This window comes from Prionailurus bengalensis, chromosome D1 (assembly GCF_016509475.1).
Source record: "Prionailurus bengalensis isolate Pbe53 chromosome D1, Fcat_Pben_1.1_paternal_pri, whole genome shotgun sequence".
NCBI lineage: Eukaryota > Metazoa > Chordata > Mammalia > Carnivora > Felidae > Prionailurus > Prionailurus bengalensis.
Window position 1 is genome coordinate 110,188,887 of NC_057346.1, and position 17,452 is coordinate 110,206,338.

Below are 17,452 nucleotides of genomic sequence, written 5' to 3' on the forward strand. Positions count from 1 at the left end.
AAGGTGAACTATCTGCTTGAGAGAGAAAAGAATTATGCTCAAATGATAATAAAGTTATAGAGTGCTAGCTGGGTGCTAAAAGTGCATTATCTCATGTGACACCCCCCCCACCCCCACCCCCCACTCCAGCTCTAGGAGGTGGGTACTGTTCTTCCAGACTAGGAAACTAAGCTCAGAGATGAACTAGTAATAATAGATTGGGCTTTGTGCAGAGCAATGAGAATTTAACTGTCAGATTATGCTGTCTCTGACGATGTGGGCCTGTTTCCGCCTGGGAAATGCCTGAAATGACCAAGTAAGGGCAATGGGAAGCATGGGCTTCATGTGAGTTATTGGGTTTAAGGTTTTATTTATTTATGGTTAATGGAATTTTAGGATTTTGCTCCTCTCTGAAAAGGTACATGTACCAAAACAAATTTATAAGTGATTGAGGTACTTTCCAGTTATGATTTTGGCAAGGTGAAATTATTTGCTTTGAAATTATTTGAAAACATTTTCAAGGACAAAAAAGTGCTGCTACCAATCCCATCTGGTTGTATCACCTCGCCTACCTGACCTTGGTTTTCCTAGTATAAAATGGGTAAGGAGGGGTGTCAGGGAGTTGCACTAAAACATGACCTTGAAGTTCTCTTCTAGCTCTGATAGTCTGATTCCACCACTAAACTGGAACAGTGGTTCTACCACCAAAGTGGAACTTGACCTTCTGGGGTGTACCTCATGAGTAGCTGCCATTCAGGCTATTTACTGCTTATTTTTCTTTAACAGTCACTCCTTTGGCCAATGGAATCAAAGAAGTGAGAGCATAAGCTGCAACTGTTCCCAAGGGTAGGTGTGTGTTCGCGGGGAAGGGGTCATCAAGGAGACCTGGCCAGCGATGTTAAAGCTGATGGGATGAGAATCAGCTGATCTGCCAAAGACACCAGAACACCCAAACTGCTGCTGCTGTACTGGTATGGGAACCAAGGGTCTCAACAACAGCTATTGGCTTGTGACCCAATTAGAAGACAAGGATATTAGGTCTTATGATCAGTATACTCATAAGATCTTTTGTATAGTATTTCCCATTTTCAGCATTTCATAATCCTTTAAAAAGCATTATAAAGGTAAACACTATCATTCTCATTTTGTTGATGAGCAAATGAATGCCCAAGTTCAGAGTTAGTTCATGGTGGAGACATCAGAGTTTCTGATTCCTAGTATGTTCTTTCCCTTCTGCTAGTGAGAGTGGTTAAAAGCATCAACTTTGGGGGTGCCTGGGTGACTCAGTGGGTTGAGCATCTGACTCTTGATTTCAGCTCAGGTCATGATCCCAAGGCCATGGGATCAAGCCCCTCATTGGGCTCTGTGCCGAGCATGGAGCCTGCTTAAGATTCTCTCTCTCTCCCTCTGCCCCCTCCTCTGCTCTCTCTCTTTCTCAAAAAAAAAAAAAAAAAAAAAGCATCAAGTTTGGAGTCAGAGTTTGGGTTTGAAAGTAGTTTTGCCACCTACTTGCTGATGACCTTGGGCAAGTTACTTAACCTCTCTGGAATTCAGTTTCCTTACCTGCAGAATGGTATCATAAGTTGGGGATCAGATGAGTTATTGTAGATAAAGTACTAGAATAGCACCTGGCACATAGTAGCCCTCAACCAGTGTCAGCCATTTTTATTTTATAACATTATCATTTTCCCATACTGTTTCCCAATATTGAGGAAGCATGCTCAATAAAGAGAACGCTGAGATCGCTGGTCTCAGTTGCTTTGGAGACTTGTCATTTTGCTCTGTAGTGTATCAGTGTAGTCATTGATGAAGGAAAAAAAAAACCCACCTGCTTCCTTTTTACATGAGTTGCAAAAGTGCATGGAATGAAATCCACCAAGTATGCTGAGCTTTTTGGAGAATCCAGATTTACTGCTTGTGTTACCAAAATTCATAGAAAGGTCTTGGTAGCACTTCCTGCCACCAAGTCTACAGATGTAGCTGAATTTTCTTCTTTCATTCCTGTAGCATGGAAGACGTGTCTCTCCTATCTGAGAATGATTCTTCTGGCTCCTGCACTAAGTGCCATCCCCTCCTGCAGTCTCATGGCTCCCAGTCATTCTGGTAAGTTCCCTCTCTTCTCGCTCCTTCCCATTAGCATCTGAACATGCTCAAGTATCTGCCAGCTTAAAAAGTAAGTGACAAACCCTGGTCCTCCTCCATGTCTTGCCCTTATTTTTTATGATCACAATCTTCTTGAATGATTTGAACACATTGGCTCCACTACCTTGCCTCCCCTTTAATCAAACATTTATTTAAAAACCATCTGGTGTGGGGCACCTGGGTGGCTCAGTCAGTTAAGTATCCACCTCTTGATTTCAGCTCAGGTCATGATCTTAGTTCCTTAGGATCATAGTTCCTGAGTTTGAGTCCCGCATTGAGCCCTGCATCGGGCTCTGCACAATAGTGTGGAGCCTGCTTGGGATTCTTTCTCCCTCTCTCTCTGCCCTTCCCCCATTTGCGTGTGCATGCTCTCCCTCTCTTTCAAAACAAACAAACAAACAAACAAACAAACAAACAAACAAAGTATCTAGCTTATGTGCCAGGTACTGTGCTGGGATGTGGGGATCTAATGAGTAAAATGGAATATTTCTATCTTCTTGGAGCTTATATTCTGGTAGGGTTGACAGACATTAATAAAATAACCCCTCAGATATATAATCACAAAGTATAATGAATTAAAAGTTCAGGATGCTAGGTGAGAATTTAACAGAGAGTCATAACCTGGCTGGAGAGAGGGTGTCAAGGGAGACCTCCCTCAGATCATTTGAGCTGAGATCTGAAATATGAGAAGTGTTAACCAGGCTGAGAATGGGAGATAACGAGTAGTGGTAACTAACACTAATTGGGGACTATATTTTTAGCCCTTTCCACATATCATTTCATTTCATTCTTGTAAAAACTCTGACAAGTAAGTATTAACCTCATTTCACAGAAGAGAAAATGGAGACATTGAGAGACGAAGTGCCTTGCCCAGGGTCATTTAACCAGGCTGGGGTAGAGCTGGGATTTTCAACCCAGACGTCTGACACTTGAACCATGTTCTTAGCTACAGAGACACGGTGTGTGGACACCAGGCCTGAAGCAGCAGGACTCATGGCGCACGTGAGAAACGGAGAGAAGGGAGGGAAAACGGTGGGCAAGAGGGAATGTGTGGTGAATGCTGGCTGGGAAAATAGGCAAGGGCTAGATCGTGCAGGGCTTTCTAGGTCATTTAAAGAATTTTGTTTTTCACCTTTGGAGCCCTGGAAAAAACTATTGAAGGATTTGAAGCAAAAAAGTGAAATGATCAACTATGTTTTTAAAAAGATTACTCCAGGGTGCTTGGGTGGCTCAGATGGTTAAGCCTCCAACTTTGGCTCAGGTCATGGTCTCATGGTTTGTGAGTTTGAGCCCTGCATCAGGCTGTCTGCTGCCAGCACAGAGCCCACTTTGGATTCTCTGTCCCCTTCTCTCTTTTCCCCTCCTCTGCTCATCCTCTCTCTCTCTCTCTCTCTCTCTCTCTCTCTCTCAAAAATAAATAAACATTTAAAGAAATATAAAAAGATTACTCCAGGTGCTGTGTGGGGAATGGATTGGAGGGGTGTGCAAGTTGATGTGAGAAACCAATGAGAGGGCTACCACTGTGGTTTAGATGAGACAGAAGATGGTAGCTTGAACTTGAATGTTGGCAGTGGAGATAGAGGAACACATAGGTAGAAAGAATTGACAAGATGGGACAATGGGTTAGATACAGGGTGAGGAAAGGGTTTGTTGTGGGAGGATTGTGCAGCTGGAAGACCAAAGGTACCATTTGCTGAGATGAGGCACACTGGAGGAAGACCAGGTTTGGGTGGGGAGAGTGTAGGTCTTGGAACCTGCCGGGTTTGAGATACCTTTGAAACAATCAAGTGGACATACTGAGTAGTTGATTGTTATGAGGCTCAAAGTGGAGATCTAGACTTATACACATTTGGAAGACACGAGTACAGAGACAGATTGTGAAGGAGACAATGAGCGCTGAGGCAATTGATTTAGTCCAACGCAATATAATTTCTATTCCTCTGCAGCTGCTTTCAAACAAGGTCCTCAGTAATCCACTTGCTAAATCTGATGTTAATTTCCAATTGCTTTCTTACTGTTCCTCTTGGCAGTGGTTGACTCTCATTATGCCTGCTTCTTGAAATTTTCTTCCTTTGGTTTAGGACTGCCCCACTCCTGGTTTTCCTTCAACCCCTGTAGTCTCTCCCTTTTTTCTTTTGTGAGTTCCTTTCTGCTCGTCACTTAATTGTGTTGTTTTATTCTAGGCCCTTTTCTCATTCTATGTGTTCTTCCTGGGCCACCTTATCTACCACTCTGCAGCCAGTCTTTTATTTTTTATTTTTTATTTTTAATGTTTTTATTTATTTTTGAGAGAGAGAGAAAGAAAGGGAGAGAGTGAGCAGGAGAGGGTCAGAGAGAGAGAGAGAGGGAGAGAGAGAGAGAAAGAGAGAGAGAGGTAGGCTGAGCTGTCAGCACAGAGCCTGAAGTGGGGCTCAAACTCATAAACCGTGAGACCGTGAGCTGAGCCTAAGTCTGACGCTTAACCAACAGCCACCCAGGCGCCTCCAGAGCATCTTTTTAATACAACAATCTGACAGATCACTCCTCTGCTGAAAACCCTTCAGTGGCTCCCCAAAGCCTTTGGGATAAAATCCAGAATTCTTAACAGAGTTTATACACCTTGCTTACCTCTCCAGTCCCCTTTGCTCACCACTCCTCACTTGACGCTCCTAGACATAAGGAATCTGTTGGGAGTTTTTCCAGCATTTGTAGGATTTTGAACATGGTATTTGATTTGGTTGGAAACTTTTCCTTTTCCATTCACCGAGGATTTACTCTTTAGGTCTAAATCTAGGTGTCATTTCCTCCATAAAACCTCCCAGGGTCTCCAAGTCTGAGACAGGGGCCTTCAGACAGCACTCTATGGGATGGTCACTGCCCATTGGTTGTGTTCCCTCTTAGATCGTGAACTCTGAAAGTAGAGAGCACATCCAGTTCCTAGTCTTTCCCTACTACAGCAGACATGTATATATTTGTGCAATATATTAATGAGTGACAGAAAAGATTTTGGGAGAGAAGGTGATTCCTTGTTATAAAAAGATAAAACTAGATGTTTTCATATCAAGCAATGCATTTTCCGTTTCTTTTACCCTGAATTTATCTCCCATCATTAAGCAGCAGCAAGACTTTCTAGATGCAGCATCCTCTGCACAGGGATGATACAGAAAGATCAGAGTCAAAGTCTTGGGCTTTTGAATTCTTAACTAGATCTTTTCAAATCTATCCCAGAGGATATGTTTTCTTTTTCCTCCAAGTTTTTATTTAAATTCCAGTTAGTTAACATACAGTGTAATACTAGTTTTGGATGTAGAATTTAGTGATTCAACACTTACATACAATACCCAGTGCTCGTCATAATCCCCATCACCCATTTAACCTATGCCCTGTCCACCTCCCCTCCTATAACCATCAGTTTGTTCTCTATAGTTAAGAGTCGATTTCTTGGTTTACCTCTCTTTCCCCTCCCCATGTTCATTTTTTTTTAATATTTTTTTTACATTTATTTATTTTTGAGAGACAGAGAGAGACAGAGCACAAGTGGGGGAGAGGCAGAGAGAGAAGGAGACAGAGAATCCAAAGCAGGATCCAGGCCCTGAGCTGTCAGCACAGAGCCCGAGGCAGGGCTTGAACTCACAAACTGTGAGATCGTGACCTGAGCCAAAGTTGGACGCCTAACCAACTGAGCCACCCAGGCGCCCCCATTTGTTTTGTTTCTTAAATTCCACCTATGAGTGAAATCATTTCCATAATTTGGCTATTGTGGATAATGCTGCTATAAATTTATCATTGGGGTGCATGTTTCCCTTTGAATAAGTATTTTCGTATCCTTTGGGTAAATACCTAGTAGTGCAATTGCTGGGTCGTAGGGTAGTTCTATTTTTAACTTTTTGAGGAACCTCTGTATCGTTTTCCACAGTGGCTGCACCAGTTTGCATTGCCACCAACAATGTAAGAGTGTTCTCCTTTCTCCACATCCTTGCCAACTCCTGTTGTTTCCTGTGTTGCAGAGGAGATACTCTTGGAGGCTCCAGTTTTTAAATTGTAAGGGCTGGGTCCTTGAGAGGGATTTTTTTTTTTTTTTCCTTCACAGGTTTTTTTTTTAAACATTAAGAGACAGAACTTGACAAACCTAAAACTTAGAGTTTATGCCATTAACTGTTGAAATGCAAAGGGCCTGGGGGTTTCCCCTCCACACAGAAGTATAATCCTTTCTGAGCCTGGAGCAGAATTGGAAAAGACTGAGAAAAGAGGAAAGAGGGTTTAGATGCACCTTGGGCTCTGTTTTCTGTGCTCACCACCAAACAACAATAGACAGATGAGGCTTATGCTTCATTCCATTCCTAGAACTCTGAGGGGACACAGCATTTCAAAGCCCCCTGTGTTACCAAGGGACAACTGGCACAGAGTAGAAATGGCATTGTCACCCGTGTAGGCAAAGCAGGGCTGAGATAAGTCACATTTCCTCACTACCCACAACCTTCTCACTCCCTAAGCCAAGTCTACTTGGCTCCTTGACATTTGGAGGAGATCTGAAAAGTGCCTTGGTGCCCAGCTCCCGAGAGGAGTGTGAAGGTGAGCTGAGAGCTGGGTGCCCGTGGGGATTGCTGTGGAGTGGGCGGGGGGGGGGGCAGGGATGAAGCCCACAGTAGAGCCTGAGGGCTGCATGACCCATGCCAGGAGCCGGGTGGAGGCTCAGTAGTACCAGGAAGAGCTGAGATGGGAGCCACCGAACTCCTTGTGAAGCAGACACTGTGTCTTTCTATATCAAGGCTGCAGGTCCCACCCACCAGGGAACTCTGCAGCAGATGCAGTGGTGATAGAGTCCAATGACCAAGACCAAGTAAGGCAAGAGGAACAGAAGATGGCACCTGACCTTGGTGCCCTTCCCTGATGTCAGAATGATATGTGAACCCCCAACTAGCACATTGTGACGAGAAGTCCTGAGAGACTGAGTTTAAAACTTGAAATGATTGAGTTGTCTGGAATTGGCAAAGTTCATTAGTTTTCTGCCATTAGTGGAAATGGGGGCTGAAGAGCTAGGTTAAGAGATAAAGAAAATTGTGTATTTCTTCGCCTGGGTCTATGACTTGAGGTTATAAACAAGCCTGGTGTACAAAGTAAAGGTCAGAAAGGTAGACTTGCAAGGAGAGTTCTGGTGCCTTGCAAGGACTGACCTGATTCCTGATGGCTGTGGATCAGGAGGCCTGTGTAATATCTGCTAGGGATGAGATTTGCAAAGAATGATCATGTACTTGAAAGCAAAAGTCTGCAGATGAGCCAAGATAAAGTCTCATGTCAAACGGGGCATTCTGATGTTGGGGCGGGTGGGGGAGGGGCACAGAGGACAGAAGAGTACTACCCAGAGCTCCCTTATTTAGTGTAGAAAAGTCTGAGATTCTAGGAGCCCTGAGGGGTGTGCTCTGAGCTGATCAATGTTGTGAGTGCTCGCTGTTGTTGACTAAAATCGGAGAAACTGGAACTGACTTGAAGACACAGGACTATTACATCCATTTATCTTTGTCCAGTTTGAATTCAAAACAGCACTTTATTTATGGACCATCCCTCCCAAATTATTTTTATCTTGCAAACCTAAACACCATTAAAAACAGGACCTAAAAACACATTTGAACGATTTCAACCCATCTGGGAGCAGACTGGGATCAACCAGGGTGCCAATACTTTTGATTGTCCCCGTCAATAATGAACCACTTCTTTCTTTTAAGAAGCTTATGCCACATACCCCTGGGAATACACAAATCCTGTGAAAAAGTGTCTGATCACACCCTTCTGCCTGAAATAAATTTTGGCAGCATCTGCTTCATACTAACAGCTGAAGGGAAGTCTTTGGAGTTCCTTGATCAAATTGCACTGAAAAATGTGAGTTGTGCAGGAAACCTACAAAGAGTGGATTTTGGGTGCCAGAACCCAAAAATGAGTCGATTTAGTGAACATCTTTTAACCTGCAACAATTTTAGGTCAGTTTTCTGTATTGCAGCCTGATTTACTTGTGCTGAGGTACACAGCTAAGTAGCCAGTTATTTCAATTATTATTGGCATCTGAAACTTCCTGGTGGTTAAGACACAAGATTCTGGAGTCCTATGACCTTGTTGGAATCCTGGCCCATCACTTTCTAATTGTGTAACCTTGGATAAGTTATTTAACTTCTTTAAGCCTTGGTTTCCTCATCTGTAAATAGGGGACCATTTTCAAGGAGTGGCGGTGAGAAATTAAATAATGCATGTCAGGTGCAGATAAGGGCTCAGTGAAATGTCAGCTGTTGCTGTTGTCATTGTTTTGCGTGTTTTGTATGCAGGCAAATCTTGCCTTAAGTAAAACATGATGTATGAAAAATCTAGATTTGCAGAAAAGTTTAATGGGGAGGTTCTTTGCATTACAACAAAGTTCTTCAGTTTATGAAAGGACAGGTAACAGGGTTTCTTTTAGACAGTCAACGTCTCAGTGTGTCTAAAATGATTTGATTCACACACAACTAGATTTACACAATGTGTTAGGAACATAGCTAGTGTACAAAGCACAGGACATCTGTAATACAATCATTCAGGTCAGGTCTGAACTACTGTGACAGGTTAACAATAACAATCCTGGGTATTCCCTTCTGCCCTTTATAAAGGGATTAGACGACTTCCCTGTGGTTTCAAAGGGCAGAGCAGGGACCAACGGGTGGAAGATACAGTGGGGGAGTTCCAGTTCAAATAATGAAAAACTCCCTACCAAACCACTGCTGTCCAAAACTGGAATGGGTTGCCTGAGGTGGCAACTTTCCCAACATGAGTTACTCAAGTAAAAGCGAGATATCAACTTGTTGGGACTGTTGGAAGGACTATTGCATGAAATAGGGAGCTGAATTAGGGCACTGTTTCACAACCCTAAGCACATGAAATATATTGTGCAAACTAGATCAGTTCTCTACCTTGGATACCAGGAGGGGTTGAGGAAGAAGGAAGAGAGAGGCTTTTCAGGAGGAGGTTTGGGGATAAAGGAAATGAATTGGGAAAAAAAAAATTATTCCTCTGGTTGGGAAATACCAGGTTAAATGACTTCTAAGATTTCCTCTAATTTAAAGATTCTAGGGGCGCCTGGCTGGCTCAGGTAGAGCATGCAACTGTCGACCTTGGGGTTGTAAGTTCGAACCCCATGTTGGGTATAATTACTTAAAAATGAAAAAAAATCTTGAAAAAAAAAGATTCTAAGACTCTCAAATTGTTTCACAGATGTTATTTTAACTATATTCCTGGGATAATTTTCCTATTTTAGTTGAGGAAAACTGAAACATAACACTGAAAGTGAGTGGTAAAATAGGAAAAAATTCAGATATCCTCACCCTTTTAGACTTTTGATCCCGTAGCTTCTTTTTAGCTGGTGAGAAGGGAAGTTGCAGAACCAGAAGATAGTAGTGGCCTTAAAGCTAGAATGGATGAAATCAAGTCAACTTCAGAGATCAGTGGAGAATCAGCTCCACCAAGGCTCCATATTACTAGCTTTAAAGACTCCCTACACCAACATCCCTGGTCAAGTCCTTCGAGTACTATAGTTATACAAAGACAGAACCAAGACTAAACATGTGGAGCCAGTGTGCTCTTGAATGGGGCTCCTAGAAGAAGAATCTTTTTTTCCCAGTTAGCCTACTTGTCTTTCAAACAAAATTGATCATTTGGCCTTTGGATCAATAGGTTTACTCAGTCATGTGTGACCAGATTACACTGCTGTTTCCATTTCCAAGGCTTCTATGGCACAAAGAATACCTCCCTTACAGTGGACATCAGCTAGTGGGACAAATCCAGACCTGCCTAGAGAGAAAGTTAAAAAGCCAATTAGAGAGAACAAGCTTTGTGATACAGATTTTATTGGTTATCAAGGAAGAGTCGAAATTAGACACTAACAGGGAAGGACCGAAATCTCCTGGGTTGGCCCCAGAACCTGCTACTGATGGATGAGGAATCAGACTCTGTACACAGGAGGATTGTCAGCCAGGAAAAACAGGAAGCTATCTGGTATCATAGTCAGTCATTCTAAGAAGTAGAGGAAGAAAACAGAGAAGAGGGGTGAAGAAAAAATACTCTAGTTATACAAACTCCAGTATTGTCTTGGGGGAGAATCTTTCCTTTGCCCATAAGTATTAGAATGAGGAAGGACAAATGCTGTCGTCCAAGAATTGGCACAAGAGTTAGCACCACTGTGGCCTCTAGTGCCCCCACAACCTAACATACCTCCGTGAGAACATCCCTGTCTGACCCTGGCTAGGGAAGCAGAGGGAGGTGAGTAGAGAAGCTGCCCCAGATTCTGTGCTCCAGGTGGAGAAGGCCTCAAGAAGGTGAAGGGATGAGCTAATCTGAGCTTCCTGGCCCCATTTCCAAGGATGTGATTAGTGGAGAGGCACCTGGGACCTGCTCCATTTCAGGAAACCCGGTTATGGGAACTGGTAGGGGACAGACTTGGCTCAGGACCCGAGAGAAACGGTTAACCCTTTCCTGATGCATGTATGGGAAACAGCCTCTTTTACTAGTTTCCCAGGGGGAAAGAAAAATTCTCAAATGGATGTAGTTTTGCATCAACCTAGTAAGGGGTACCTCAGGGATATTTCCCACTTAAGTTCCTTTGGTCAATCTCTTCAGGGCCTTTGAATGCTCTAGGGGAGCCTGAGAACGAGGTAGACCTAAGAGGTGTCTAGGAATGATATGCACAGAGAGGGCACATTCAAAAGGGAAAGAAAGCTCAACAGTTCCTAAAATGTCACTGTTCACCTGGCAGCATTCCTTCGGATGTTTTGGTTCCACTTAAACCCTTGGGTTTGGGTCAGAATCAGTCCGGGGCTCTTTAGATGGGGTCTCTTCTATCCAGACAGGGTATTTCTTCTCAGAATAAACAGAATGTCCAAAGCAGACTTGCAACAGTAATCTAAATCCTGAGGTGGGGGAAGGAATGCAAGCAGAATTAATATGCCACTAAGACTGGGGATAACTGGGCCCCTGAAGACATTGATAATAAGACCCTGAACACCAGGGCTAAAAATGTCTAGAGCAGCATCCAAAAGCTCCTTGGTTGACCTGGTTGACAAGAGTGACCTTAACGTTGGCCAGGTCATTTAATTTCTTTGGGCCTCAAATTTCTTCAGCTATTGAAAATAATTGACAACCTCTGCAGTCCATTCTGGCTCTGACATTCTATTGCTCTGAGGATGGGGTCTGGGTAAAAACCATTTTAATAATGTGGAGTCCAATAGTATATTAGCTACTAGACCCTAAGCACACATTGATGGGTTAGAGAAGGGTTGGGAGCTGTGGCTCATTCAAACCTTAGCTTGTGGGAGACGAGGCCATCTGAGTTGATTGGCTCCTTTGTTTTTGAGTGGTATTGGCTTTTTCACAGTAATGTCAATGTTCCCATACTACAGGACTTTGAGACAGTCACATCCAGATGGGAGATGCACTGGGTAGCTGTAGGGGAGTAGAAAGTGGTGTTAAGAAATTTTGTTTGTTTCAGATTCTGGCCCCACCATTTACAACTCACTGTCATACAACCTCTTCTTAGAACCTCATCTTCATCTTTTATAAAGCAATGATAACACCTTCCATACAATGTTGGGAGGATTACATAAGATAAATTAGAAAAAGTTAAGACCACTTAGCCCAGAGCAGATGCCCACCAAATGTCAAGCCTGCATCAAACCTTACCTAACTACAAGGGTTTATGCTATGGAAGACTTGCTGGCAGACCCTCATATCAAAGACTGCTTTCCTTACTTCTGCCTACCTCCAGTATAGAAGGTGGCTGTGTCCCTGGCTACCTCTGTCAGGCCTCCCTAACTCTAGGATGGTGTTGGGTGTTCCCTGCATGTTTATCCCTGATGCTCACTCCAAGGCCAAGGGCTGGAAACCAGGATGACCAACTCATCTGAAGTACATCTACATGGGTAACTGTCCCTACACCCTTCATTTCCAATGCCACTTTCAAGGTGGGGCATTTCCTGCTGAGCCAGAACTCTCTATAGGAAATATTTTAGAGAGCCATCCTCAGGGCCTTGGTTCCCCACTGATGGATAATAAATATGGTAAAGGTAGTAAGTATCTTGCAAGATACTCGCGAGGGCGAAAAAACTTGTGTAAAGAGCCAGTGGTATCAGACAACATGCATTCAATCAATGTTAGTTCCCTTCCCCCTGACAACGCCTCTGCCTAAAAGGGAACACCTGAGAGAGAAGGGAGTGAAGCGGAGAGGCGGACTCCAATGATTCCCCGAATGCCAGCTCTCTTATCAAGTCTGAGATAGTTTTTTTTTGTTTTGTTTTAGATTTTATTTTTCAGTAATATCTACTTCCAGCCTGGGGTTCGAACATATGCCCCCGAGATCAAGAGTTGCAGGCTCCTCTGACTGAACTGCCCCAAGTCTGAGATGGTTTTATGATGAATTTTCCAGAAATAAAACCCATCTCTCTCCAGTAGGTCCACCTGTGAGCAACTGAGACGGGGAGGGTGGTCAACAGCGCTGACCCTGGACTGGCCAAGGCTATGATTCAGGTCTCAGCAGACATGTTCTTTGGAGTAGCACCAAGGCTGTGTACTGGATGGGCATTCTGCCAACTCCCCCATCTGTTCTGTCCAATCCTAGCTTCTTGGAGCTGGAGTGGAAGAATTTTCCCTGAAGGAAAGCAGCCAACACCCTGTCCCACCCTTCTCCTTGGGCAACTCTTTGCCACATAGGAATCTCTCTCACCTGTTTCCTTTCAGCTGCCTGAGGAACTAGCTGCCAGATCATCAGTTTGGGCTCAAGCCCCTCTCATCACGTCCCTCCCTGAACCAGCCCGAAGTCCAGTAGCTGGAGCCTGGAGTAATACCTTCCTTCCGGCTGGCGACACTCCATGAAAACCCCAGAGCTTGTCCTGTCAGCTGGAGCCCAGAAAGCCAGCCAGGCTCCTGCAGTTGGCATATTTAGTGTAGAGCCGAACGTGGGGAGGAGCCTATTTCCTGGCGGCTGCGGCGGCGGCGGCGGCGGCGGCGGCGGCGGCGGGGGGCGCCTTCCAGGTCCTGTCTGGGGCTGGCCAGGCACCTGGGGATGAAGCTGGGGACATGTTTGGGGTAGGCTGCCAGATAAAATACAAGGCGCCCAGTTTTTAATTTTAGATGAATAATTTTTTATAGTATGTATGCCCCAAATATTGCATGAGATATACGTATGCCTAAAAAAATAATTTTTTTAAAAAATCTGAAATTCAATTTTAACTGGGCCATCCTGTATTTTTATCTGGTACATCTGGGAACCAGAGGTTGGCTTAGAGCATGTGGGATGGCCCCCACAGGTGAGGCTGCTTGAGAATCAAGAATCAACTTGGAGATCCCGCACCGGGCACCAGCAGCTTCTCCCGGCTGAGGACTGCACCTCGGCGGAACCGTGGGAAAGTTTTCTTCGGGAGGAAGGAGAGTCGCGGTCTGGCCTCATGCCGGCTCACCTCCAGCCTCGGTGGCGGCCCGCGGCTCTCCCCAGCTCCGCGGCCGGCCCACCCGTCCGCCCACGGGCCCTCGCGGCTGCCGGCACCGCCCCACCGCTCCTGGCAAGCCCCGGCGGCTCGCGGCCTGGGGGCGGCGCGGCTCAAAGTGCGCAAGCGCGGGGGCCGGTGGGCGGGGCGCACGCGCGGGCGGGAAGAACGCCGCGCGGCCTGGCGTGGGCGCCGGCGGAGGTCGACGTCCGGGCTGGCAGCAGGTGGTGGGCGTCGCTGCCGCTCCCCGCGCGGCATGGAGGGCACGGCGGTGGCAGTGTGCGAGGTGATGCCGGGAAGGGAGAGAAAGCAGAGGAGGACACTGTGTGAGAAAGGTTTTGTGAGGTGACCGCGAAGTTTGGGCAGAGGGGTCTGGCGGGGCCCGAGGTAGAGAAGGACGGTTCAGGACTGAGGGGATTCGGGGACATTCCGCCTGCCTCATACGGGGCTGCGAGGAGCGGACGAGGGAGCGCTTGGTCTCCCTTGGGGGAATGCCCGCGCGGAGGGGGTGGCACCGGCCCCAGGGCTCCGGAGGCTGAAGTGTTTGCCCGGCGTTAGCGGACACCTAGGTTCAGGTCGGGAGGCCAGCCTAGGGTGTCCCCCTTTGCCGAGAGGGCGCGCAGGAGGGAGGGATGGGCAGCCCGGGGCGGGAGTCCAGACCAGTCGGGGTGAAGTGGCAGTGAGGGAGAGTGGTGTTCGGCCGGCCGGTGGGCCACGTGTGGGGAGCACTCCGGGGGTCGGCCCGGGCGGCTGGGTGATGACGGACTGCGGTGCAGCACCCCCCCTCGGGTCTGACGGCCCCGCTCGGGCCAGGGAACTTTCCAGCTGTGGAAGGTGGGACTGAACGCCAGGCGCCGCCTCGCCACGTGGGTTCATCCGTTGAGGCGCCTTCCCTGCCGACATCTGATCGAGTTCTTAGCCGCTGGTCTTGCGAGGGGTTCTAGACAGAACAGAGCCACAGGCCAGACAGGGTCGGCGTGACGGCACCCGAAAGTTCTGGCCCTCTCGCCTCCTTCGTTCTCATCAAAGAAAGTTGGAGGGTTAGATTTTACAGACGACAGAACCTAGCCTAGAACCCAGGGCTTCTGACTCACAGGCCGGAATTCTTTTCCCAACTGCTCCCTCACGGATAAAGGAACTGCGGGAATATCGTAACAGAGGGAAGCACAGCGACAGAGGATGTGAGAAGGAAGGTGTTAGACTGTAGAAATGCCTGGAAACCATCGTTATAAACTATGGTACAAATTAGGATATTCATCCCCAAGTTCTCTTGCTGAGATCGTGCCTTTAAGAAAAGGGATGGTAATTTTCCCTGTGGTCCCTTAGTGTGTAAGTGAGTCTACTTTCATAAGTAATGGAATTAACTACAGTATATTTTCTTTTAAATTTGTCTCATCAAGAGTGAATGTTTTATCTAGACATCTTGGAAGACTGTTTAATTTAAAATATTGTGTGCAGTCTTCACCAAAGATGAACTTATTAAAAATGAAAGCTAATGTCTATAAGTATTAAAAATATATGCATACACATAAGAATATATATGTATATGTGTTTATATACATATATATGTACAAATTGTGTGGGGTGTATATATCTACGTGTATATATACGTGTGTGTGTGTGTGTATGCATGCCAGGCATTGTGTTAAGCATTATGCTCTTATTTTGTTCACAGTTAGCAGCAGCCATAAGTGGTAGACTGTCCTCATTTTGGTAAATGAGGAAGCTGAAGTAGAGAGGAGTTAAGTAACTTGCCTAAAATCACATGGCATATCAGGGATTCAAACCCAGGCATCTGCCTCCAGGGCCAGTGATCTTTAACTAGTATTCCCATCCTCAGAAATGATGATTTAATGAAAGGTAAAGATGATTCATAACCAGATGCCACTTTTATTCATAATATTCATGTTGGCTTTTACTTGGGGAGAAAAAAAGACACAGGAAAAACAAACTCCCACTTAATTTTTCCGAATTATTATTTCCAGATGAACTTGCCCTTTGAATAAAGCAGTTTATTGTCACCACTTCCTGTCTTGTTGGGCATTGTGTTAATTTCTTATGCCTCCTTTCTTATGTCACTTTCCTAGTTATTTCTTCTGTTTAGACACAATACTTTGTTCTAAATGTGTGAATCTGACATTTTGCAAGTAAGAATATTATTTTTTGGAAATTAGAATCATTAATTCAGCTGTATCATATACATTTATTATTACTATGATTTCTAAAGATTTGTTTTCTTTGAATTGTACCCTTTTCAGATTTTGAAATATTTAATAATTCACTGGAAGTGTGAAACGGGAGTATCAAATGGAGCATTGCTGGAAGGACAGCTAGTGATTTCCATGGAAGCATTAAATTCTAATCACCAGGAAAATACTCTTCACTGTGTAACAACAAGTAAGTAGAGGAAGAAATAATTGATTTTCTGTTCTGTTATGATTTTTTCTGGTTATTTAAAAATTTCAATTAGTCATAATCTTTTATCATGTTATTCCAGGGTTATTCTATAGTTAAAAAACTTAAGTAATTATGTAATAAGTATCTGGTGATAGATTTACAAATGTGTCATACAGGAAAGGTGAGTAGAATGACTCTTATCAGGATTTTTTTTTTTTTGTTCTTGTGAATTTGTTTTTTTTTTTGGATATAAGGGATGCGTTGGGAAATGTCATGTGGGTTATGCCTAACCAGGTAAATATCCATTCTAATCTTCCTGGGATAACTTCTGCAGCTTTTTCTTTTTCTTGGAGCTACTGCTCTTGCTGCCAGCAGCCTCTTTGGGTCCACTGCTGAGTGGCTTCTCCTTGGAAGAGAATTTCTTCTTTTTCTTGGGGATTCTCTTATTTCCTTCCTCTTTAACATCACTAACTGGTTCCTCTTTGAGGAAAGATTTCTTCCTCTTGGGAAGACTTCCACTGCCAGCTGTCTCTTCAAGATCGCTACTAACCAGCTCCTCCTTGGAAAAAAGATTTCTTTTTCCTGCATTTGGAGACAGAGGCAGATGGTCTTCCGAGGGTCTCCTGGGCTCTTGCTTTTTCTTCTTTGTGGGTCTCTCATTTGTCTCTTCACACTCCTCTGGGGTAGTACTGCTGTTTTCTTTCTTTTTTTTTTTTCTTTTTTTTTTTTTAACGTTTATTTATTTTTGGGACAGAGAGAGACAGAGCATGAACGGGGGAGGGGCAGAGAGAGAGGAAGACACAGAATCGGAAGCAGGCTCCAGGCTCTGAGCCATCAGCCCAGAGCCTGACACGGGGCTCGAACTCACGGACCGCGAGATCGTGACCTGAGCTGAAGTCAGACGCTTAACCGACTGAGCCTACTGTTTTCTGAAGACATGAGGGCAGAGACGGCCAGCTGTTTCTTCTCCTTCATGCATTTCTTCTGCTTCTCCAGCTTCCTAGCCATCTCAGTAGCCGCTTCCTTTGCCTGAACCATCACCTCATTCATAACATCCAGATTCTTTCGTGGAATCTCTCCTGTCTCATAGAAGGACAGCCGCTCCTCAACTTGCTCTCGAAGTTTCTCTCCAAATACACTTGTGGGCACTCCAGAGAAGCAATCAATTCATGAGGCAATAGTGCATTTGTTTGCCAGGTATCGGGATATGTGGCCTTTGTTTTTAGCAGCTGCTTGGCCAATGAAGGTGGAGTGTAAAATGAGTCCATATTTTGGGGTGTTACCCTTTGTTATCAAGGCTCTGAAAATCTGGTCCATTTGCACGACTCTGGGGATCACTCAGACACCAGGATTGGTCAAGAGGATTATTTTACTGGTTTAAGAATTCTCAAAAGCAATCTCATTCTTGCTCTTGGTTTTATCCTTCTCTCACAAAAAAGTTATATTACATTGAATTTTATCTC

The 17,452-nt window shown here is 44.9% G+C and overlaps 1 protein-coding gene and 2 long non-coding RNA genes across 7 annotated transcripts in view; 2 read left to right on the plus strand and 1 right to left on the minus strand.

The window, feature by feature from the left end:
* Positions 1-99: 99 nt before the first annotated feature.
* On the plus strand, positions 100-12,960 carry LOC122484037. Its single transcript, XR_006297526.1, has 3 exons — positions 100-825; positions 1,987-2,082; positions 12,847-12,960. It is a non-coding gene; the product is annotated as an uncharacterized LOC122484037 (long non-coding RNA).
* Positions 8,455-13,058, minus strand: LOC122484036. Of its 3 annotated transcripts, XR_006297525.1 has the most exons (4): positions 12,954-13,058; positions 11,415-11,556; positions 10,864-11,024; positions 8,455-10,131 (listed from the first exon to the last, which is right to left on the minus strand). It is a non-coding gene; the product is annotated as an uncharacterized LOC122484036 (long non-coding RNA). The 3 variants fall into 3 exon arrangements; XR_006297523.1 differs by having other exon boundaries at positions 8,455-11,024; XR_006297524.1 differs by lacking the exon at positions 12,954-13,058 and adding an exon at positions 12,833-12,945 and having other exon boundaries at positions 8,455-11,024.
* A 694-nt stretch (positions 13,059-13,752) lies between these two features.
* The window catches only part of CD1H11orf80 (chromosome D1 C11orf80 homolog), a 95,624-nt gene continuing 91,924 nt past the window's right edge, over positions 13,753-17,452 (plus strand). For 2 of the 3 annotated variants that reach the window (XM_043581739.1, XM_043581740.1), the window contains exons 1-2: positions 13,753-13,878; positions 15,851-15,989. In XM_043581739.1, coding sequence (XP_043437674.1) covers positions 13,849-13,878; positions 15,851-15,989 — 169 coding nt within the window. In that variant the 5' untranslated portion in view covers positions 13,753-13,848. Of the gene's footprint in view, positions 13,879-14,369; positions 14,831-15,850; positions 15,990-17,452 lie in introns of those variants that run through there. The other variant, XM_043581741.1, reaches the window with a different exon arrangement.